A 24,605-nucleotide genomic window follows, 5' to 3' on the forward strand; every position below is an offset into this window, starting at 1 on the left:
AATTCATGATAAAAATTCTGACACACTAGGAATAGAGACAAGCTTCCTCAACTTGACAAAGGGTATCTACACCTATCATATTTATTGGTGGGAAACTGCATGCTTTCCTGCTAAGAGCAGGAACAAGGCAAAGATATCCCTTCACCCCTTCTATTCAACATCATATGAGAAGTCATAGCTAATTCAATAAGAAATAAAAGGTATACAAATTGAAATGGGAAAAAAATCTTTGTTCACAGATAACATAACTGTCTATATTAAAAATTCCAATGAACCAATGAAGAAATTCCTGGCACAAAAAAGCAACTATAATAATGTTGGGGGATACTACATTAACATGCAAAAGCCAATTGCTCTCTTATATACCAGCAACAAACAATCAACTTGTATACAGTCAACTTGTCTTTGACGAAAGACCAAAGCCAGTTCAACAGGGAAGGGATAGTTTTAAACAGTGCTGGAAAAACTGGACATCCACAAGCAAAAGTTTAATTCCAATTCCAGTTAGTTAACATACAGTGTAATATTAGATTCAGTTGTAAAATTTAGTAATTCAACATTTTTTTTTCATTTTTTTAAGTTATTTTCAGCATAACAGTATTCATTGGTTTTGTACCACACCCAGTGCTCCATGCAATCCATGCCCTCTCTAATACCCACCACCTGGTTCCCCCAACCTTCTTTAATTTCCTGTTTGACCCATTCATGACTTAGTAGTGTGTTGTTTAAATTCCATGTATTTGTGGTCATTTCATTTTTCCTGTGGCTGACTTCTAGTTTCATAGCATTGTGATCAGAAAAGGTGTGTGGCATGACTTCAATCTTTCTGTATTTGTTGATGCCTGTTTTGTGACCTAAAATGTGATCCACTCTGGTGAGTGTTCCACGTGCACTTGAGAAAAATGTATATTCTGCTATTTTAGGATGGAATGTTCTGTATATATCTGTTAAGTTCATCTGGTCCAGTTGGTCATTCAAAGCTATTGTTTCCCTGTTTATTTTCTTTTTAGATGATTTGTCCATTGACGTACATGGGGTGTTAATGTTCTCTACTATTACCTACAACATTATCAATGAGTTCCTTTATGTTTGTTACTGTTTCATATATTTGGTGCTCCCATGTTGGGGGCATAAATATTTACAATTGTTTTTCTTGCTGGATTATCCCCTTTATTAGGATATAGTGTCCTTCTTTTACCTCTGGTTACAGTCTTTGTTTTAAAGTCTATTTGTCTGATATAAATATTGCTCCTCCCTCTTTCTTTTGACACCCATTTGCACAACAGATGTTTCTCCATCCTCTCACTTTCAATCTGCAGACATCATTAGGTTTGAAATGAATCTCTTGTATACAGCAATAAGATGGGTCTTATTTTAACCATTCTGACACACACACACACACACACACACACACACACACAGCCATTTTATTATTTGTTCTGTGGTTGTTTTTGGAAATTTTCTCTGATCCTTTTTATCTTCCTTTCATGTTTTGCTGATTTTCTTCAGTAAGATATTTGGATTTCTTTCTCTATATTTGTTGGATGTTTATTGTCTATCTTTATATTCGTTGGATGTTTATTCGTGGTTTTCAATACATGGTTACAATTAGATTTGTATATAACTTCTTCAGACAGCAACCTATATTAAGTTGGTGGCCACTTAAATTGGAACCCATTCGTTTCCCCTCTCCTTCCCACATTTTAGGTATATGTTATTATATTTTATATCCTTTTTATGTGAGGTGTTCAATTTTTTTAGAGAAATATTAATTTTTACTGCTTTCGTGTTTCCTGCCTTTATACCATCACTTTTGGCCTCCACTTTCCAAAGAATTGCTTTAATATTTCTTGCAGTGGTAATGAACTCCACTGGTTTTTGTTTGTCTGAAAAACTCTTCATCTCTCCTTCTATTCTGAATGACAGCCTTGCTGCATCGAGTATTCTTGGCTGCAGATTCTTCCCATTCAGCACTTTGAATACATCATGCCACTCTCTTCTCGCTTGCCGAGCTTCTGTTGAAAAATCTCCCGCTATCTTTATGGGTTTTCCCTTATTTCCTTTATAAGAAGTTAAGGACTTCTTTTGTCTTGCTGTTTTTTAAGCTTTTTTTTTTTCCTTATCATTATATTTTGCAAATTAATTATGTCTTGGTGTTGGCCTGCTTTTGTTGATTTTGATGGGAGTTCTCTGTGCCTCCTATATCTGGATGTCAGTTTCCTTCTCCATATTAGGGAAGTTTTCAGCTATTATTTTTTTCAAATAAATTTTCTGCCCCCTTTCTCTCTCTTCTTCCTTTTGTATTCCAATAATACAAATGTTATTATGTTTATTGGAGTCATTCAGTTCCCTGAGTCTCTTCTCATGTTGCATAATTGTCCTCTCTTGTTCAACTTTATTGCTCTCCATTACTTTGTCTTCTAGGTCATTAATTCATTCCTCTGCTTCTTCCAGCTTACTGTTCATGGCATCAAGTGTGTTTCTTTTTTTTTTTTTTTAAGATTTTATTTATTTATTTGACAGACAGAGATCACAAGTAGACAGAGAGGCAGGCAGAGAGAGAGAGGGAAGCAGGCTCCCCGATGAGCAGAGAGCCCGATGCGGGACTCGATCCCAGGACCCCGAGATCATGACCTGAGCCGAAGGCAGCGGCTTAACCCACTGAGCCACCCAGGCGCCCATCAAGTGTGTTTCTAATCTTGTGTATTGTACTCTTCATCTTGGATTCTTTTTTAACTCTTTTCTCTGTGGTAAGGGTCTCACTGAGGTCTTAAATTATTTTTTTCAAGCCTAGGGAGTATCCTTATGATCATTACTTTAAATTCTCCATCAAGCATGTTACTTATATCTGTTTTAGTTAGATCTCTGGCAGTAGCCTTACCTTGTTCCTTCATTTGGGATAAGTTCCTCTGTCTTCACATTTTGTCTAAGTCTCTGCCTTATTTGCTGTGTTAGAAAAGCCAGTTATGTCTCCTGCTCCTAAAAGTAATGGCCTTATGAAGAAGAGGCTCTACAGTATCCAGGGTCTGGTACTTCAGGGAATATCTCCAGTGTGTGTTTTATGCATTCTGCTGTCATGTTCTCTGCTTTGTCCTTTAGGCAAGAGGCTCTCCTTGCTTGCTATGGGAAGGGTTTGGTCCCTGGCCTGAATGTGGAGACTTTTAACTAGGTGTGCTCTAGATCTGCTTCTGAAATGAAACCCATTATCACCTCCACCAGAACTGAAGCCCTGCAAAACTCTGGTAGGAAGACATTGTATGAGCAGGAGTTTGTGCTGGTCTTTTTGGGGGAGAGGTCCACCACACTGGGACTGAGACAAGTGTGACTGAGAAGGACAGCTCCACCAGGGCCAGGGGGTGAGGAGTGGTGTAAGACTTGGTGTATGCAAGTTAGGCAGCCAGTATCAGTGCTGCACTACTTCCCAAAGGTGGCTCTGTGTTTATGCTGAGGGGCAGGGTTGGGAAATGGTGTTGGCCAGCTCCTTTGTTCCCAGAGAAGTATCTCTGTGAATGCTGCCTCTGAGGGACACACTCTGAGAAGACCAAATCATCAGTCCTTGAGTGCCTTAGGTATTCTTAAGATTGCTGTTTCCAGGTTGTCTGCTCCTGGGCTGTCTGCCTGCCTTTTCTCCAGGAGTAGCAGTGCCTTCCAGGCTCTACCCCAGCCAAGCCTGATGACCTTTAAAACTCAACTTTAAGCCCTGGTGGTTAAGGAACACACAAAATTCAGTCCCTCTCATTTTCCAAGCCAATAGCTTTGGGGAAACATTTTCCTTGTGTGTTCCCCTGTATGTTCTTGCCCTTCTCCATGATCACGGCTCACTTCACAGCACCTGTGAACTATTTTTCCTCTAAACCATGTCTCTGCACTTCCTACCTTCTTCAATGTGGCTTCTCTTCCTTTAGTTGTGGAATTTGTTATGTTGCTCTTCAGGTTGATTTCTAGGGTATTGAGGATATTTTGATAGTCATCTACTTGTATTGGTGGTATGAGACGAGCCTAGGGTCCTTCTACTCCATTGCCATCTTCCTGCTCTCTCAAGACTCTTAAATACAGAGAACCAACTGGTAGTTTCCAGAGGGGAGATGTATGAAGGGATGAGTGAAATAGATGAAGGGAATTAAGAGGTATAAATTCTAGTTTTAAAATAAATAAGTCATGGAGATGAAAACTACAGCATAGGGAACATAGTCAGTAACACTGTAATGATATAGTATGGTGACTACACTACACTTATCTTGACGAGCACTGACTAATATGTAAAATTGTGGGATCAGTATGTTGTAAATTTGAAAGTAATGTAACAGTGTATGTTAATTATACTTCAATAAATACAATTAAGAGGGAAGAAAGAAAGAAAGTGAATAGGCAGAAAATAAGGAGAAACTATAATAGATCATTAAAGAATCATTATAAAGATCATTCAAGAATATTATAAATAATTCTAGTAAATAAACTTGAAAATTTAAGTGAAATGGGCAACTTCCAGAAAAGTACAACTTACCAAATCTAGCACAAAAATAAATATAAGATAGGAATAGATCTATAACTATAAACTGATTCTGTAATTTAGAATCTTTCCACCAAGTAAACTTCTGGCTTCCCTGGTAAATCCTTCCATTTACAGAAGAAAGAACACACAATACGAGAAGGAACATTTCTCAGCTTGTGCTACTATGCCAACTAAATGTGATACCAAAATCTGACAGAAACAATATAAGAAAGTAAATTACATGGTCTGCCTGAATGTAGGTACAAAAATTTAAGCAAAGTACTAGCAAACCAAGTTCAGTCATATTGAAAAGGATAAGACATTTTGACCAAAATGTGTATATTCCAGAAATGCTAAGTAGTTTAACATTCAAGTAAAATAATAATATCTCAATAAGAGCAGAGAAATGTCATAAAATTTAACATCCATTTTTTGGATTGGGGGAAAAACTTGTTTTCGCTTAAAGAGAGAAGGGAACTTTCTAAGATAAGTTTTCTACACAAAAACCTATAGCATACCATATACTTGATGGATTGTTGAGCCCTCTCCTTTTGAAATCATGAATGGCAGTGGTTACCAGTTGTATTCACCAATTTACTGAAGGCTCCAGTTAATGCGCAAGTATAAGAAAAATAAATAAATTGTATATTTGGAAAGGGAAAAACTAAACTCATTATTTGAATTTGGCATGCTTGTTCATGTAGAAAATCCAAAAGAATCTATGCACCAATTATTGGAATTAATAAATGAGGGAGCAAAGTTGCTGAAACAAAGCTAAGAAACAAAAATTACTTGTCTTCCTATGTATTTGCAACAAAAATCAGTAAAAAAAAATTTTGTTTTAAAGATTTATTTATTTTAGTGAGAGAATGTTCATGAGTGGGAGGAGGGGCAGAGACAAAGAATCTTCAAGTAGACTCTCCACGGAGCATGGAGCCCAACGATGAAGTGGAGCTCAACCCCATTAACCATTAGATCATGACCTGAGCCAAAACTCAAGTAACTGAGCCACTCAGGTGCCCCAAAGTTAGTAAAAATTTTCTAATTACTATTTAAAAAGAGCTTGAAAAAGCAAGGTCTAAATCTATGAAAGAATGTGCAAATTCTCTACACAGAAAACTATAAAGCATTGTTGAGAGAAATTATAGAACTAAATAATGTTATGGATTGGGATTTCCAGAAGAAGATACTGAAACGACATTTGGGTGCCCCATGTTAATAAGGGATCAACACCTAGAAAAGAAGAGGAAGGATGAGTTTGTGTTACTATGCAGAGCGATCCAAGCCCAGGGCTTCTAGAGTGAATATTGCCAAACTGGACTACCTCAGGTCAGACTTTATGCCCCCTTCCCTACTCTACCCTACACTGCTTGGTTACTGGATATGAACTGACCTGGAAATACCTGACTTATACCCAGATAAGGTAGAAGCAAGATGCTCAGAGCTGGAGGCTCTCTGCTCATCACAGCCCCTGGGATTGAACTGCGTACTAACTCTCCTTGTGAAGAGGAATCGGGGCAGTACATCACCATGTTTCCTACAAATGTTCATGGACTGGAGCTCTCAAAAGAGTTGAGAAGTCCATTTTCCTCAAACTGATATTAATATTCAATAAAATCCCAATTAAAATTCCAAAATATTTTTTAAAACATTTTTAAAAATTTTGTTAGGGGCACCTGGGTGGCTCAGTCAGTTAGGCATCTGACTCTCAGTTTTGGCTCTGGTCATGATCTCAAGGTTGTGAGATTGCACCCCACATCAGGCTCCACAATGGGCATGAAGTCTGCTTAAGATTTTCTCTCTCTCCCTCTGCCCCTCTCCTGCCACTCTTTCGCTCTAAAAAATAAAATAAATAGTGTCAAATACACACAACACAAATTTACCATTAGTGCATCTGATACATTCCCAACATTGTTTAGCCACTGTCTATTTCCAGAATATTTTTTTTACTCCAAAGGAAACCCCATACCCACATACCCATTAAGCAGTCACTCCCCATTTCCCCATTCTCTCCCTCCCCAGCCAGCACCTGACAATCACTAATTTATTTTTTAATATACTCTCTATTTATTCAGACACCCTGTATGTTCATCCTCAGTCTTGTCCTTCCCAGGCTCTGGGTCTGCCTGTTCTTGACCTGTCTGGCACCCCCTGTATCTTGTCTGTGGGCAGGGAGTTGGCCCAGCCCTGGGGGTGCCTGGCGGTGAGGAGAAACAAAGGCAAGCCTCTGTGCAGGTCCCTAAAGCAACTGCCAGAGAGGTCAAAGTCCACAACAACAATTTTTGAGAATAAGATCTCTAGTTGACCCCTTGGCCCTAGAAAGCCAAACCAAGAATGTAAATGTTTGTCTCCATAGCTACCAACAAGCTGAGGCAGGAGGCAGGAGGCATGCTGGGTGGGTGAACACAAACATGACAAAGCTTCCTCATGAATTTAGCAGGCTTTTTCTTCAAGAAGCACACTCTTAGTGGCCCTATGTTTCCTTTATTGGATTCCAGAATTCCAGTAAAGGTGATTCTAACAGTTACTCGAAGAGCTCCCTAGTCCACTATTTTCCCAGTGGTGGAGGATTTTATGTGTATAAACTGACAACTTAATTCTAAAATTTACATGGAAATACAAAGCACCTAACAATACCTTGGAAGTGTCTTTTTGAAGAATTACAAAATGGGAGTACTCTTCTATCATAAAAAACACTTGTTTTAAACCTATACTAATACAAACCTATAATAATTATGACAAGGGTAGAAAACAGACGATGGAAGAGAACAGAAAATGCATCAACAGACCCATACAAAAATGGTTACTTGATTTATTATAAAAGTGGCATGGAGAGCAGTAGAGAAAGGACTATGTTTTTTAAAAAATAGTGTTTCTGGGGAGCCTGGGTGGCTCAGTGGGTTAAGCCTCTGCCTTAGGCTCAGGTCATGGAGTCAGGATCCTGGGATGGAGCCCTGCATTGGGCTCTCTGCTCAGCAGGGTGCCTGCTTCCCCCGCCCCCCCTCCTCTCTGTGCTTCCCTCTCTGCCTACTTGTGATCTCTGTCTGTCAAATAAATAAATAAAATCTCTAAAAAAAAATAGTGTTTCATCATTTGGATATATATAGGGAAGAATATGAAAGTGACTTCTACTTCATACCATACACAAAATATCAACCCCACATGTACTGCTGATCTAAATATGAAAAAGCAAACTGGTAAAGTTTATATATAATATAGGAAAATACTTTTATGACTTCAGGATTAGTGCAGTTTATAAAAAGCACCAACCATATACAAAAAGGTTGATAATTTAAACTACTTTAAAATTAAGAACTCTGTTCACCAAAACACTGTTCACCACAATAATGAAGTCTCGTTTCAAAATATTAACCTAGGGATTGGGGAAAGAGGGAGGGAATGTAGATGAGGCAGGACTGGCTATAAATTGCTAATTGCTGAAGTTAGGGGATGGGTACATGTGATTTATTACTTTACTCTTTCTACTTCTGTATATGTTTGAAAATTTTCACGATTTAAAAAAAAAAAAAAAGGGTGGGAAGACCATAAAAGTGACAAGTCAAATCACAGAATGAAAAATGTCATGTGCAGCACAGAAAACCAACAAAGGGTTTTTTGAAGAACACATAAAGAACTGCTTAAAGCCTGGAAGAGTAAGACAATATACACATAAAAGACATGAAAAAAAAAAAATGTCAGGAGCTCAGCTGACCTGGGAGAGCGGTTGTTGAGGTGTCGGGTGTCAGAAGAGCCAATGAAGGAAACAAGCAGAAAGGGAAAGAAAGCTTTTAGTCACTTACTGTAGTGGTAATACGTAAGAGTTGGAGCCCTGAACAGTGGAGGAGGCAACGATTCCCCCGGGTCCATCCCCCACCCCCCAGCCTGCAGTGTTGAGAATGAGGCCGAGCAGCACAGACATGGGTGTCCTCTCACTGCTGAGGGAGTCCTGACTTTCAACAGGCTCCAGCAGTTGTATGGACCCCGAGGTGTGAATGGGAGGGGAGTAGGAAGGAGAGTGTGCATGGACTCACTCAGAGTGGGACTGCACAGGGGCCTGAAGACCTCAGCCCAAAGCCTCAGATAGAGAACTAAGAAGGCAGGCGCTGGGACCAAAACTTTAAGTATGTCTAAAGGGAGGACTGTTCTTAAAAAGCTTATAATATTAAGCATTGGTAAGGATGCAGAGCACCAAGAATTCCAAAAGACTAATGATGGTTAATACAAATTGTACAGTCACTTTGGAAAAGAATTTGAAATTCCATTTCTGGGTGGAGCAGAAATCCATGCACACGTACACAGGACAGATGAATATTTTCCCAAAAGCAGTCTTTGTAGCAGACTCAAACTGGAAAAACAACACAAATGTCAATCAACTGTAGAATGAATAAACAGTAGTATATTCATAAAATTAAATAACCATCATTATTTTTTAGAAAATGAATAAAATTCAGCGACACGAAGGCAAGGTTGAATAAGATAGCGAAGCGCACCAGAGGATTCTATTTACACGTGGTTCAAAAACAGAGAAGACTGGAAAAAAACAACAACAAAGCTTCAATTCAACCTAGTGGTTGCCTTTTGGGAGCAGGGAGTTGGCTGCAACGTGCAGAGGTGTACAGAGTGCCACAAGCCATGGGTCTGTCTGAGACTCTGATCTGGGTGATTGCTGCACAGGGGGATTGTGAGGACCCACCGAGCTGCACATTTTTGTTTTATGAACTTTTCCATGTGTGGGTCACACTTCAAGAAAGTTTTTAAAAAGAAACACAAACACATTTATAGAGCACTCACACATTTTGCAGGGAAAAAACAAATGCCGCATGAATAAATACCATGCTCACCTCTTTAGGATCAATATATTTCACTATCTGACGTGGCTCCCCTTGTCTTCTGATATCAATCAGTCCTTTATAGTGTTGGAATACAGCGACATTCTAAAGGTTCAAGCACATAAGATTCTATTGTCAAAACTGGATTTTCTACCTCTAATTAAAGCTCTGTGCCTAACTAGGGCAAAATCAGTAAAAACTGTAAAAATAGACTTTATGTATATAAACTAGATTTTAGAAATCTTATCCACTCAGGGTTTGCTCTGGCAAGCTAGGCAATACCGGTTTTATTCTCACAAACAGTTTTACCCTTAATAGTGGAACTACATTAGCAACTATAAATCAAATACCCAGAATGTTGGTAGAGTCACTTCTAGGCAGCCAGAGTAAATCAGGAGAAAGACAAAACAGCCTGCTGGTTAAGAACATGGAGTTTGGCACAGTATTATCTGGGTTCCCATTAACCATGTGACCGTGGACAAGCCGTGGACAAGCTGCTTAGCTTGTCCACTCAGTTTCTCAGCTGAACGACCAGAATGACAGTGGGTATCTCATACAGCTGTGGTGAAGAATTGATGAGTTAATATTTGTAAAGCTCCAAGAACAACTTCTGGCACAAAAAAGCACTAAATAATTATTATCTTACTATCATTACAGAACCTCATTCCTATAGTAATGCCACTGACTTACAAACCCGATCTACTATTCACGTTAGCACAATATTTAGGCAGACTACTCCAAACAATTCTATCTCAGAAAACTATTTCTTTGGTAACACTCTCCTTATGCCCTATGCCCCCCACAAACCCTCAGTAACTCTTGGTAAAAGTCTGCTCTGCCTCACTATGCTTACATCAACTCAGATCAATTCTAACAGAAGTAACCCACACCACCAGTATGACAATGTAAAATCCCACGGCAACTGCCTGTGGCAATGGTGCAGCTCACATCAAAACATAACTACCCACAAGGAAGACACCTGCCATGCTCATCTACCTATCTGGCTGTCAGGGAAGGAAAAGAACCTGTATGCTGGTGAACAAAGAAGCTGGGTGGGACAACAGTGAAAGCTGGTCCAACATGTCCTAGAAGCTGTGAAGTGCCATTTTTTTTGTTGTTCAAATGATTTAAATTATTGGAATGCACAATTTTTTAATATGCAAATAAAAGTTTTAAAACCTGGGGGGGAAACCCCCAGTAGAGTAGATCAATGAAATCAGGAGCTGGTTCCTTGAAAAGAGCAACAAAATTGATAAACCTTTAGCTAGACTCATAAAAAAGAAAGAAAAAGAGAAAGAAAGAAAGAAAAAAGGAAGGAAAGAAAGAAGGGAAGGAAGAAAGGAAGGAAGGAATAAATAAAGAGAGGGAGAGAGAGAAGACTCAAAGCAAAATCAGAAATGAAAGAGGAGAAATAACAGCTTACACCACAGAAATACAAAGGATTATAAGAGAATATTGTGAAAAACTATATGCCAACAAATTGGACAATCTAGAAGAAATTGAGAAATTCTTAGAAACATATATGCTCCCAAAACTGAAACAAGAAGAAACAAAAAATGTCAACAGACTGATAACCAGCAAAGAAATTGAATCAGTAATCAAAAACTCCCACAAAACAAAAGTCCGGGGCCAGATGGTTTCACGGGCAAATTCTACCAAATATTTAAAGAAGAGTTAATACCTATTTTTCTAAACTATTCCAAAAAAGAAGAGGGAAAAAAACTTCCAAATTCATTCTATGAGGCCAGCATTACCTTGATATCAAGACCAGACAGATATTGCTGAAAAAGAGAACTATAGGCTAATATCTCTGATGAACACAGATGCAAATACCCTCTACAAAATATTAGCAAACTGAGTCCCAGTATAAATTAAAAAAATAATTCACAACGATTAAGTGGGATTTATTCCTGGGTTGCAAAGGTGATTCAACATTCAAAAATCAATGTGAAACATCACATCAACAAGAGAGAGGATAAAAACCATATGATTGTTTCAGGGGCACCTCAGTGGCTCAGTTGGTTAAGCATCCCTTGATTTCAGCTCAGGTCATGATCTCAGGGTTGTGAGATCAAGCCCTATGTTGGGCTCCATGCTGAGCATGGAGCCTGCTTAAGATTCTCTCTTTCCCTCTCCCTCTAGCCCTCCCTTTTCTCTTAAAAAAAAAAAAAAGGCCTCAGAGAGATCCCTGACCCCTCCCATTACATGAGGACATGGCAAGAAGACAACTGTTCACCTATAACTAGAAAGTGGATCCTTACCAGACACCAAATCTGCTGGTGCCATGAGTTTAGACTTTCCAGAATCCAGAACTGTAAGGAATAGATTTTGGTTATTTATAATCTACCCAGTCTATTGTACTTTGTGATAATAGCCCAAATGGATTAACATAGCTACCAAAGATGTGAATAAAATGATTAACTAATTTGACCTAAATATGTCAGTATACATTTTTTTTCTCACATTCACATGGAACATTTCCAAAAATAGACTTTTTCTAGGCCAGGCAAGTTTCAACAAATTTCAAGTTATTGAAATCATATAAATAACTGACTTCAGTGGAATTAAATCTGAAAACCAATAACAGAAAGGTAATTAGAAAACTCCTAAATATTTGGTAATTAAGCAACATACTTTTCCAAAAAATCATTTATTTATCTGAGAGATAAAGCACAAGCAAGGGGAAGGGGAGAGAGAGAAGCAGACTCCCTACCCAGCGAGGAGCCCAATGTGGGGCTCTATCCCAGGACCCTGAGATCATGACTTGAGCCAAAGGCAGTGACTTAACACACTGAGCCACCCAGGAACCCATAAACAACACACTTCTAAATAACTCACAGGTCAGGACGCCTGGCTGGCTCATTTGGTAGAGCATGCACTCTTGATCTTGGGGTTGTGAGTTTGAGCCCCATGTTGGGTGGAAGGATTACTTAAATATAAAATCCTTAAAATCAATCAATCATGGATCAAAAAAAATCACAATGGAAATTATAAAATATTTTAAACTGAAATGTAATAAATATATGACATATCAAAACCTGTGGGATATACCTAAGGGAATGCTCAGGGAGAACTTAATAGCTTTAAATACATATATTATTAAAAAAGAATAAATGGGGGCGCCTGGGTGGCTCAGTGGGTTAAGCCACTTCCTTCGGCTCAGGTCAGGATCTCAGGGTCCTGGAATTGAGCCCCGCATCGGGCTCTCTGATCAGCAGGGAGTCTGCTTCCCTCTCTCTCTGCCTGCCTCTCTGCCTACTTGAGATCTCTGTCTGTCAAATAAATAATCTTTAAAAAAAAAGAATAAATGTGTAAATCTAAGATCTAATGTTCCCTCTTAAGAAGTGTGAAACAGAACAGCAAATCAAACTCCCTCAAAAAATGAAGGAAAACACAATAAAGATCACCAGTTAATGAAATGTAGAGTTAAAACAGAAAGCCAACAAAGCCAAAACCAGGCTTTTTCTTTTATTAAAGATTAAGACAGATATAGAAAAATAAGGAGAAAACACATATGAGCAATATAAATCACCCCAGATCTTATACACATTAAAAGTATAGTGAGAGGAGACTATAAACAATTTTAGGCAAATAAATTTGACAATTTTAAGAAAATGGACAGATTCCTTGAAAAGAAACATCAAAATGGGCATAAGAAATACAGTTTTGAATAGTCCTGTATTATTAAAGAAATGGAATCCCTAATTAGAAATTTTTCATAAAGAAAACTCCTACACACAATATTTTAACAACGTATTCTCCTCTTAATAGGAGAAATAGCATTAATCACACAAATTCTTTCAGATAATATAACAGAAGTACTTCCCAACTCTCTTTATTAGGCCAGCATAATCTTGATATCAACAGCTGAGAAGGATATGACAAAAAATAAAAATTACATTCATGAGCAAATTCGCAAAAATCCTAAATGAAAGTTGATAAAAGAAATTTCTATTTTTAATGCCTATGGGTCCTGTTCCTGGACTCTGGGGAGGCTACACCTTAACATTTACCAAGGTGAAAGTAACTAGGCAAAACTTCAAAGCATGGATTCTATTTCTTCCCTGAGTACACACTGTATATCTGCTTTGTTAAAGAGAATAACCAGAAAGGAACATTCTGAACATGAAAGAGAAAGAAGGAACTTCCCTGATTCCTCTAAAACTGAAGTCTAAGCCCTGCATATACAGGAAACTTAAGGTCTGCAACTTCCTAAAATGTTCTTTGTCTAATAATTTGTAACTCTTTATGTATAAAATGAATACAGCCTTACACCAAATGTTCTCCCTTATCAAAGCACTCTCTTCTTTGTGAAGATTGTATCCAGGACATCTGTTCTAACTTGGGCTTGAATGAAACTCTTTTTTTCCTAGAAATTCTAACAGGTTTGTTCATTTGTGTCAATAACGTTTATCAGATCAAATCCAGGATATATCAAAAGGGTAATAAAACATCAGTGAAGTAGAATTTTTTCCAGGAATGCAAGGCTGGTTTAACATTTGAATATCAATCAATGAAATTCACCACATAAAAAGAATGAAGAAAACAGACCAAATGATCATACAGTAAACACAGCAAAAGCATTTGATAAAATTCAACACCCAGAGTTTTCATAACAACAAGAATAAAAAGTAAGCTAGGAATAAAGTTAAATTCTCCAAACTGATGGTAAGTTTTTACAAAAAAACTACAAGTAACATCTTAACTAATGGTGGAATATTACATGTCTTCTGTGTTCAATAAAAGGGCAAGAATATCCACAATTACTGCTTCTATTCCATCTTGCACTGGAGGGTCTAATCAGTGCAATAAAGAAACAAAAGGTATAAAGTTTGCAAAGAAAAAAGTAAAAGTTATCATCCAAGGATGACATACTTAAGTGGAAAATCCAAAGGAATCTATAAAAAAGCAATTAGAAATAAGTGCATATTAGGTCAGCAGGTAAAAATAAACTACATTTCTATAAACTAGAAATGAACAATCAGAAAATAGAATCTAAAAATAATACCACTTACAGTGGTGTCAAGAAATGTCAAATACCCAGAAGTAAAATGAAAGATGTTTAAGACTTCTACACTGTGAACTAAAAAACATCCTGGAGAGAAAAAAAAAAAAATTTTTTTTTTGAAGATTTTTATTTATTTGTCAGAGAGAGAAAGAGCAGCAGGTAGAGGGAGAAGCAGATTTCCCCCGAGCAGGGAGCCCAATGCAGGACTTGATCCCACGACTCCAGGATCATGACCTGAGTGGAAAGCAGACACTTAACCAATTAAGCCACCCAGGCATCCCTGGGAGAAAAAATTTTAAAGATCTAATAAATAAAGATATGTACCATGTTCATGAAAACTCAGTGTAGAAAAATTCAGTTTTCTCCCAAACTGATCTACTGATTCAATTTAATTCTAATTATATAATCTCCATAATAATTTTTTTTCATTAATGAATTGATTCTACAATTTACATGGAAATGCAAAAGCTCTAGAATAACTATGACAATCATGAAGAACATCAAAGTTGGAGGACTGTACTGCCATATACCCATACTTCTGATAAAGCTACAGTTACTAAGACAGTGTGGTATTGACTCAAATAAAGACAAATAGACCAACACAACTGAACAGAGACTATAGAAACACTTCACATATATGATTACATGATTTAAACAAAGGCACCACTGTGATTTACTATGGAAATGATGGCATTTTCAGTAAAGGTACTTAATCATTTGGTTATCCATAAAGTAAAAAATGAACTTTGTTGGGGCCCCTGGGTGGTTCAGTGGGTTAAAGCCTCTGCCTTCGGCTCAGGTCATGATCCCAGGGTTCTGGGATCAAGCCCCGCATCGGGCTCTCTGCTCAGCGGGGAGCCTGCTTCCCTCTCTCTCTCTGCCTGCCTCTCTGCCTGCTTGTGATCTCTCTCTCTGTCAAATAAATAAATAAAATCTTTAAAAAAAAAAAAAAGAACTTTGTCCATACCTCTCATCATACACAAACATTAATTTGAGATGGATACTGGATCTCAATCTACAACTAAAGCAACTAAGCCTCTAGGAAAAAAAAAAAACAAAAGCAAAAACAAAAAAACAGAAGGATATCTTCTGGCTTCAGGTTACATAAACACTCCCCTCAGATTTATTTCAAATATTTGACATGTAATACTGTGCTGGGTGAGTCAGGTGTCCACCTTGGGATCTCATTCCCCACTGGGGAAAGGAAAGGCCCAGTGGGCTCCTTAGGGCTGCCTTGTGCCAAGTGATGTGATCAAAGTTAAAACCCTCCTCTTATCCTTCTAATGTGGTCCTTGTCTCTCTGGTCCTTGGCTCTGGGATTTTCATAAGAATGCTTTCTACGGATAGTGGCTAGTTGGTCTTCTTATGAGGCAATGTCACCTCTTTAGGCAAACATTTCTTTTTTCTTTTTTTTTTTTTTTTTTTTTTAAGATTTATTTACTTATTTTAGAGAGAGAAGGACAGCACGAAGAGGGGAGGGCAGAGGGAGAGAGCGCATCTCAAGCAGTCTCCACTTTGAGTGTGGAGCCCGACATGAGGCTTGATTTCACTACAAGGAAATCATGACCTAAGCCGAAATCAAGAGTTGGACACTTAACTGACAGCCACCCAGGTGCCCGTAGGCAAATATTGCTTAAACAGGGCTCAGAAAACACTAACCATAAAGAACAAGTGATAAATCGGATTTAATGAAAACTCAAGACTTCTCATTATCAAAAAACACCTTTAAGAATGAAATGAGGCGGGACGCCTGGGTGGCTCAGTTGGTTGAGCGGCTGCCTTCGGCTCAGGTCATGATCCCAGCGTCCTGGGATGGAGTCCCACATCAGGCTCCTTGCTTGGTAGGGAGCCTGCTTCTCCCTCTGCCTCTGCCTGCCACTCTGTCTGCCTGTGCTCGCTCTCGCTTCTCTCTCTATGACAAATAAATAAATAAAATCTTTAAAAAAAAAAACAAACTTGATTGACTGAATTAAAAAAAAAAAAAAGAATGAAATGAGGCCAGTCTGAAGAAAATATCTGCAACACACATATTCAATAAAGGACTTCTGTTCAGGATATCTGAGAGACTCCTCCAAATGAATATTGGCAGTGTAATAGTAGATGTGATGGGATTTGTGGATTTGAAGATTGGGAGCATAGGTTAAAAAGAGTGGGGTAGGGATATTTATATCCTCATCATATATAATAAGAAGTCACATAATGTCATGTTAGCATGATGGAACAAGAAACAAAGGCTTAAATATCCTTTAAAGAAAGAAGGTAACAACAACAAACATAAGAAAGAAAGAAGGTAACAAATAGAGGAACTAAAAAAATAATCCCACATGGTACTGTGTAAGGGATAAGCAAGATAAGCTCTCAATTTTCTTTGCAGAAAGTCAACAGGTCACTTCTAAAGTTGGTAAATAAAAGATAATTATCCAAGCGTATTATGCAGAAACACAGAAATTACTACTAAAGATCTAAAACAAAAAATGGTTAAAAGTGGTTGCCTTAAGGATATGAGGGTAGAGAAGACTAGGAGGGGCTAAAAGAAGTGCTTTTATTTGTAAGTTCTTCTACACTATTTTACTTAAAAATACATTATTTTGATCTAAAATATTCAAATGTTGGGGCACCTGGGTGGATCAGTGGGTTAAAATATTCAAATGTAAGAAAATACCTTCATTTACATTAGTTTGACTCTGCAGATTATTCATTTATAGGGCCATGTAATATGTTAAAATGACACTTCCTTATTTAGAAGTCATCCTCTAAACCACCTGAAACAGAATGTTTCTAGACTTAAGATCAAATGTGTTCTCTTTGAATCTCAGAACTATTTTAATTATCCTTATATTTGAACCATGGCTTCCATGGTTAGCTTCTTTTCAGTTTCTAAACACTTTTCAAACGTAACTGTGCAGTTATACCTTCTGTTGCAGGAGGTACCATTTTATCTCCAAATATACCCCCTTAGAGCCATTCAACATACTGATCTTAACTAAACTGATCACCATTTTTATTTCCTTCATTTTTTCCTTTCTCATTCTCTCTTTTTTTAACATCATTTATTTCTCTTAAATATCAGTTGATCCTTGCTTGTGCATTAATACTTAGGAATGAAGGTCTGGGGGCATCTGGGTGGCTCAGTGGGTTAAAGCCTCTACTTTTAGCTCAGGTCATGATCCCAGGGTTCTGGGATCCAGCTCCGCATCGCATCAGGCTCTCTGCTCAGCGGGAGCCTGCTTCCTCCTCTCTCTCTGCCTGCCTCTGCCTGCTTGTGATTTCTGTCAAATAAATAAATAAAATCTTTAAAAAAAAAAAAAAGAATGAAGGTCTGTGTCAGTTCTTCAGGGGAACTAGTTGGGAGTATCCTGGGCTTTTTTAAGTCTCTTATTTCGCCATTGTTCTCACACACGAATGGGAAGATGGTCTGGGAGCTTTGTAATATGTGTGGAATCAGATAATCAACAGACTTTTGGCGGGGGTATGGTTAGGTAGCCAGCAATCAAGCAGGGTGTCTTTCAAATACTAAAATTAAGAGACTTTTACTGTGGAGCGCCAAATCTGCAAAAGAATTAGCTTTTCCAAATAGTTCATTTAATTTTTTAAAAAAGAGACAAGTCATCAGGGTTTTTCCCCCTTAGAGTACATATCCATCTATGAGCAAATTTTTTGACCTATGGTAAATATCCATCTACCTGCTGCTTTGGGGCTTGAAGTGACAGGGCAGACAACTGTCACAGCTGTCCTACATACACTTAAACCCCTTGCCTACGGTCATTCTCCTTCCAGTTCTTTCAAATTGCTAACTCTGAATGGATAGGCTTTCTAGGGTCCCAGTGACAAACCAGCTCTCTCACTGGAGCCCCTCTGAAGTGTGGCGAGGCAAGTCTTCTACACAGTTCTATCCAAAGGGATGTAACAATCTATTTTTGGTTTTCCAAAAATGAGATAAAATTAATCTGCTCATGAAGTCCCTTCTCTCTGGTATGGGTTAACTTTCTGTGTATTGTCATTTTAATAGGGTTCTGCACGGACAAAAAGTAAAGATGTGTGCTCAGTCCACCATCTTGTTAAGATACACATATACACACGCTTGTCTGTTTATATACATACGCTTGTCTGTTTATATACATGGCTTCTCTACTAAAACTCCTTAAGGGCAAAAAGGTATTGTAAAAGTTCTTCGCTAGGAATATAAAAGGTATACAAAGTAATGTTGGTTGGATTTGGATGTGGGATAAAGGAAGTTACAAATAACAGAAAAGCTTAAGCCGAGCTAATAAGTAGACTAGTAGAAACCATCAAAGGGATATATTTTGAAAGCAAATTATTTTTGTATTAGAAATCAATACTTATGGATTTTATGGCTTTGAAAGAGGCAAAAGAAACAACTAATGGAAGCTATTTTGCAAGACTTGATGAGCCAATAAAAAGAATACAAAGGTATTCTTGTGTGCCAGAAACAGAGTCATACCACTTCACACAAAATTATCAAACACAGACAATGTTGCTGCTGTCACAGAGGAAAGAGCAGAGTCATTTCAGCTGTTGGCTCTCACCCAACCAGGTAAATCCCATTGGAATAATCCTTACACCAATGGGACCAGCTATGCCCATACTAAAGCATGATGAATAAATGCATTAATTCAGACACAGTTCATTATTTAAACATTGTCTTCAAAAGTAGGTACTCAGTAAATATTTAATGAGTGAATGTATCCCTAACACCTGCTCAAAAACCTGATCCCTGAGTCAAGAAATAAAGTTTTAAAGGTGAAAGCCAAATAACCTTATTAGTGATACTTACATTGATCATAGCCATTATCAAAGGGCCTGGCCCTGATATGGAGCTAGTAAGGATTTGTGAGGTTAACAAGATGATTGCTAACTTTTTGACCTTCTAAAAAAATGTGTGCTTTGAAAGCAAAGGGTAGTACACAAATCCATAAGTATACTAAAAACTATTAAACAGCTGAATCTTATGATATATAAATTACATTGTAATCAAGTTGCAAAAAATGAAATAAACTCACAAGGAAACACTTCCAGGCCTTCTGAATGACTCTGGCAGCTTCATCCCTCTCTGTAAGTTCTGACTCCTCTTCCCAAGGCATTTGAAAGACCTAAAAGAAGCAAAATACGTATGCTCAAAATTTTTTTATGAACTCCATTATGAAACTCATTAGAACTCAAGAAAAACAGAAGATTAATAAAGGAAATAATACAGATGAGATTTAGTATCAAAATAATTTTATAAAAATTATTACCTACTTTTTATTTTATGTATTTTATAAAAATTGTTACCTACTACTGATTGCCTGTATGTTCCAATTTCTCTTTTCTAATTTAAACAACAATCTTGCATAGCAGATTTTGCCAATTTGCTTGTGTTAGAGATGAGAAGACTGCACTTCAAGGCCGAAGGTCAAATAGTGATTGACTAAGCCAGTATTAAACCCAGGTCAGTTTCTCTTGAAATCCATGACCTTTCATGTCCCCCATTCAATGACTTCAAATATTTTTTTAAGATTTATTTATTTCACAGAGAAAGAGAGAGAGAGAGAGAAAGCACAAGCAGGCAGAGAAGCAGAGGGAAGGGGAGAAGCAGACTAAGAAGGGAGCCCAACATGGAGCTTGATCCCAGGATCGTGTCCTGAGGCAAAGGCAGATGCTTAGCCAACTGAGCCGCCCACGTGCCCCCCAAAAAACTTTTCTTAATCAACATGCACAGTTTCATTCCAAATTCATCCAGGCTTCTAACCTAGAATTACAGATGCTATAGAATTTTTCTTACTGTGTAACTCGGAAATGTGTTGACAAGTTAATAAATCATGTGTTAAATTGTCAAAAAAAAGAGTTGAATCCTGACCACTAAGAAGCAAAACAAAACCACTAGTTCTATCCATAGTTTTTATCAATACTGTGAAGAAACAAGTAATGGGAGAAGTCAGAAAATCATAGCTTATGAGTCCTTTAAAAAGTTGCAGTAGACAGAGGATTCCAGGAAGAAAGTGGAATAGGAAGTGCCAGGAATCTCTTTCCCCACCTAGACAACTACACTGGCAGAATCTAATTTAACTATTTTGGAACTCTGGAAGCTACTGAAGGCTTGGAAGGCTTGGGGGGTAAACTGTGGTTAACTCGGGTCAATATTGGCTCTTAGCCCAGTCCTAGCTATCCACTCCCTCACCTCAGCCCCAGCAGCAGCAGCTGTGTACATATTCCTGGAACAACTTGCACACAGCTTGTGGGAGTGGGGGTGGAGAGAAAGGACTCTATCCAGGAAATATAGGAGATCTGTGTTGGGGTTGTTGGTTGCTGCTTCTGATCACAGAGGTACAGACAAACAGGAGGGCAGTCAATTGGTGCTGTATGTCCACCCTCCACCATTGTTGCAAGCCCTTCCCATCTAGCAACTTCCAGGGAATTTAAAAGGTTTTTCCTTCCTGCTATGTTGTTCCCCTCCCCCCCCCCTTTGGAAGGCAGGCATTCAAAACTAGGACATTCAAAAATAACTACATATATGGAGAAAATTAGAAAGTGACCAGTCATTCCAGGGAAAGGCACAGACTCAGAAAACTGAGAAGATCTTAGGTTTAAAATTCAGGCTGATTCTTGTCTGATCCTTGTAAGCTGCAGAAACAGACTATAGCAATTAAAAAAAAAAATACCACACATAGTAAACTCTGAGGAAAGGAAAGAAAGCTGATTTCCAGAGTTCTTGTATTATTAAATTTGAATTTCCAGCTTTCAACAACAACAACAACAACAACAACAACAACAAAAACAAGGCATATAAAGAAACACGAAATGATGGCTCATTCTAGGAAAAAAATAAATCAAAAGAAACTGAACTGAAAAAGACCTGATGGCAGATCTACTAGACAAAGACCTTAAAACAACGGTCTTAAAGATGCTAAAAAAATTAAAGGAAGACATGGAGAAAGTCAAGAAATGATGTACAAAATGGAAATATCAATACAGAGATGAAACCTAAAAAGAGACCAAATAGAAACTCTGAAGCTGAAAAGTAGAAAAACTGAAAGGAACAATTTATTAGTGGAAATCAAAGGCACAATTGAACAGGTAGAAGAAACAATCAGCAAACCTGAAAATAAACCAAAGGAAACTGTCAAGTCTGAGAAATAGAAAAAAAGATTGAATGAAAGTGAATAGAACCGAAGAGACCTATGGCACCCCAGTAAGGAGATCAACATGCACATTGTGGGAGTCCCAGAAGATGAGGAAAAGAAAGGGAAAGAGAAGGTATCTCAAGAAATAATGGCTGAAAAATGCCAAATTTGATGAAATATATGAATATCAACATCCCAGAACCTCAACAGACTCCAAGTTAAGATCAATGCAAAGATATATCCACAACAAGACATATTATAATTACTCTTGAAAGTGAAAGATAAACTATTGAAAACAGCAAGAGATAAGTGATTCATCACATACAAGGAATTTTTAATACATTAACAGATTTCTCATCAGAAACTTTGGAGGCCAGAAGGCAGTGGGTTAATATATTCAAAATGTTTAACAACAAAAAAAAGGTGTAACCCAAGAATCCTGCATCTAGCAAAACTGTCCTTTAAGAGTAAGGGAGAAATTAAGACATTCCCAGGTGAACAAAAGCTCTAAGAGTTCACAGCTACTAGACTTGAAAAAATCTTCAAGAGAATGCTGCAGGGAAAAATGAAAGGATACTTGACAGTAACTCAAAGTTATATGAAGAAATAGAAATTCCAGTAAAAGTAAATACACAGGTAGTTATAGAAGCTGTTATTATTGTAACTATAATTTGTAACTCTATTTTTTTTACATAATTTAAGAGAACAATGTATTTTTAAAAATTATTATTCTAAAAACTAGTATTATTGTAACTTTGGTTTGTAATTCCACATACTGTTTAATTTAAAAGACAAATATAATTAAAATATTAGATTGTGTTTTGGGGCACACAATGCATAAAGATGTAATCTGTAACATCAACAATTAAAAGGAGTTGGGATGGAGCTATAAAAGAGGAGTTTTCTATGTTAATGAAGTTAAACTGGCATAAATCCACAATGGAGTGTTATAACATTAGGATGTTAAATGTAATCCCCATGGTAACCACAAAGGAAACAGCTATAGAGTATACACAAAGGGAAATGAGAAATTAATTTAAATGTTTCGCCAAAAAAATCAACTAAACACAAAAGAAGATAGTAATGCAGGAAATGATTAAAAAGTTATAAAGCAGGGACGTCTGGGTGACTCAGTTAGTCAAGTGTCTGCCTTCAGCTCAGGTCATGATTGCTGGGTCCTGGGTTCACATTCCACTTCAAGCTCCCTGCTTACCCTGCTTCTCCCCCTGCCTGCCACTCCCCCTGCTAGTGCTCACTCATTCTCTGTCTCTGACAAATAAATACATAAAATCTTTTTTTAAAAAGTTACAAAGCATAGGGGAACCTGGGTGGCTTAGTGGGTTAAGCCTCTGCCTTTGGCTCAGGTCATGATCCCAGGGTCCTGGGATTGAGCCCTGCATCAGGCTCTCTGCGCAGCAGGGAGCCTGCTTCCCCCTCTCTGTCTGCCTACTTGTGATCTCGGTCTGTCAAATAAACAAAATATTAAAAAAAAAAAGTTAAAAAGCATAAACAAATAGCAAAGACAGAAGTAAAGCCCTCCTTATCACTAATTACTTTAAATGTAAATGGTTTAAACTCTCCAATCAAAATACAGAGATTTGCAGCATGAATAAAAACACAAAATCCAACTATATGCTATGTAAAATTGACTCACATTAGATTCAAAGACACAAACAGACTGAAAGTGAAAATATGGAAAAAGATATTCCATGCAAATAGTAACCGAAAGAAAGGAGTGGTGGCTATCTTATATCAGACAAAATAGACTTTAAATCAAAAAAGTTTAAAATAGACAAAGGACATTATGCATTAATAAAAGGTTCAACGAAGTAAGAAAATATAACAAACATTTATGCATCTAATAATAGACCAGCAAAAATATATGAAGCAAAAAAATGACAGAATCGAAGGGAGGAATAGACATATATATATGCCATAGACATATATAGCTTTACTATAATGGTTGTAGATTTCAATACCTCATTCTCAACAATAGATAGAATAACCAGACAGAAATAAATAAGGAAACAGAGGACTTGAACAACACAATCTATCAATTTTATCAAACAAATGCAGAATATTCTTCTCAAGTGTACAAGGGACATTTTCCAGGACAGACTATGTATTAGGCCACAAATTTATGTCTTTTTTTTTTAAAGATTTTATTTATTTATTTGACAGAGATCACAAGTAGGCAGAGAGGCAGGCAGAGAGAGAGGAAGGAAGCAGGCTCCCTGCAGAGCAGAGAGCCCGATGCGGGGTTCGATCCCAGGACCCTGGAATCATGACCCGAGCTGAAGGCAGAGGCTTAACCCACTGAGCCACCCAGGCGCCCCCACAAATTTATGTCTTAATGTATTCTGGAAAGATAGTTATCAAAGTATCTTATCAAAGTATAATAGGATGAAGTTAGAAACCAACAACAAGTAAATTTACACATTTGTGGAAATAAACTGTGGATCAAAGAAGAAATTACACAGGAAATTAGGAAAATGAAAACTAGAACACAACATATCAAAACTTATAGAAAGCAGTAAAAGCAATGTTAAGAGGGAAACTCAGAACTATACACACATTAAACAAGAAAGATCTCAAATCAGTATCTAACTACAACTTACAGAACTAGTAAAGGAACAAAAAATTTAACTCAGAGCTAGGAGAAGATTAGAACAGACATAAAAGAAATAGAGAACAGAAAAACAACAGAGTAAATCAATGAAACCAAAATTGATTCTTTGAAAAGATCACTCAAATTGACAAATCTTTAGTTCGATTGATAGAGAAAAAAATTACTTTTGGTAATTTAGAAATGAGATGAGGCTATTACTACTGGTTCTACAGTACTATGAACAATGAATCATAGTTTATAGTCATGTTTGATAACCTGATGAAACTGACAAATTCCTAAAAACACAAAACCTACCAAACACAAAGAAATAGAACATCTGATTAAACCTATAACTAAAATAAGGAGATTGAATCAGATAAAAAATCTCCCAACTAATAAATCAGATAAAAAATATCCCAAGTAGGGGCGCCTGGGTGGCTCAGTGGGTTAAGCCTCTGCCTTCGGCTCAGGTCATGATCCCAGGGTCCTGGGATCGAGCCCCACATCGGGCTCTCTGCTCAGCAGGGAGCCTGCTTCCCCCTCTCTC

The 24,605-nt window shown here is 37.5% G+C and overlaps 1 protein-coding gene across 4 annotated transcripts in view; it reads right to left on the reverse strand.

Annotated features, from left to right (window-relative positions):
- CUNH11orf65 (chromosome unknown C11orf65 homolog) overlaps positions 1 to 24,605 on the reverse strand; it is a 63,175-nt gene that overhangs the window by 28,243 nt on the left and 10,327 nt on the right. For 3 of the 4 annotated variants that reach the window (XM_032838319.1, XM_032838321.1, XM_032838318.1), the window contains exons 2-3: positions 19,351 to 19,440; positions 9,334 to 9,426 (exon numbers count right to left, since the gene is read on the reverse strand). In XM_032838319.1, coding sequence (XP_032694210.1) covers positions 9,334 to 9,426; positions 19,351 to 19,431 — 174 coding nt within the window. In that variant the 5' untranslated portion in view covers positions 19,432 to 19,440. The remainder of the gene's footprint in view (positions 1 to 9,333; positions 9,427 to 19,350; positions 19,441 to 24,605) is intronic. The other variant, XM_032838320.1, reaches the window with a different exon arrangement.

This window comes from Lontra canadensis, unplaced genomic scaffold, assembly GCF_010015895.1.
Source record: "Lontra canadensis isolate GAN:19392208 unplaced genomic scaffold, GSC_riverotter_1.0 scaffold104, whole genome shotgun sequence".
Classification (NCBI taxonomy): Eukaryota; Metazoa; Chordata; class Mammalia; order Carnivora; family Mustelidae; genus Lontra; species Lontra canadensis.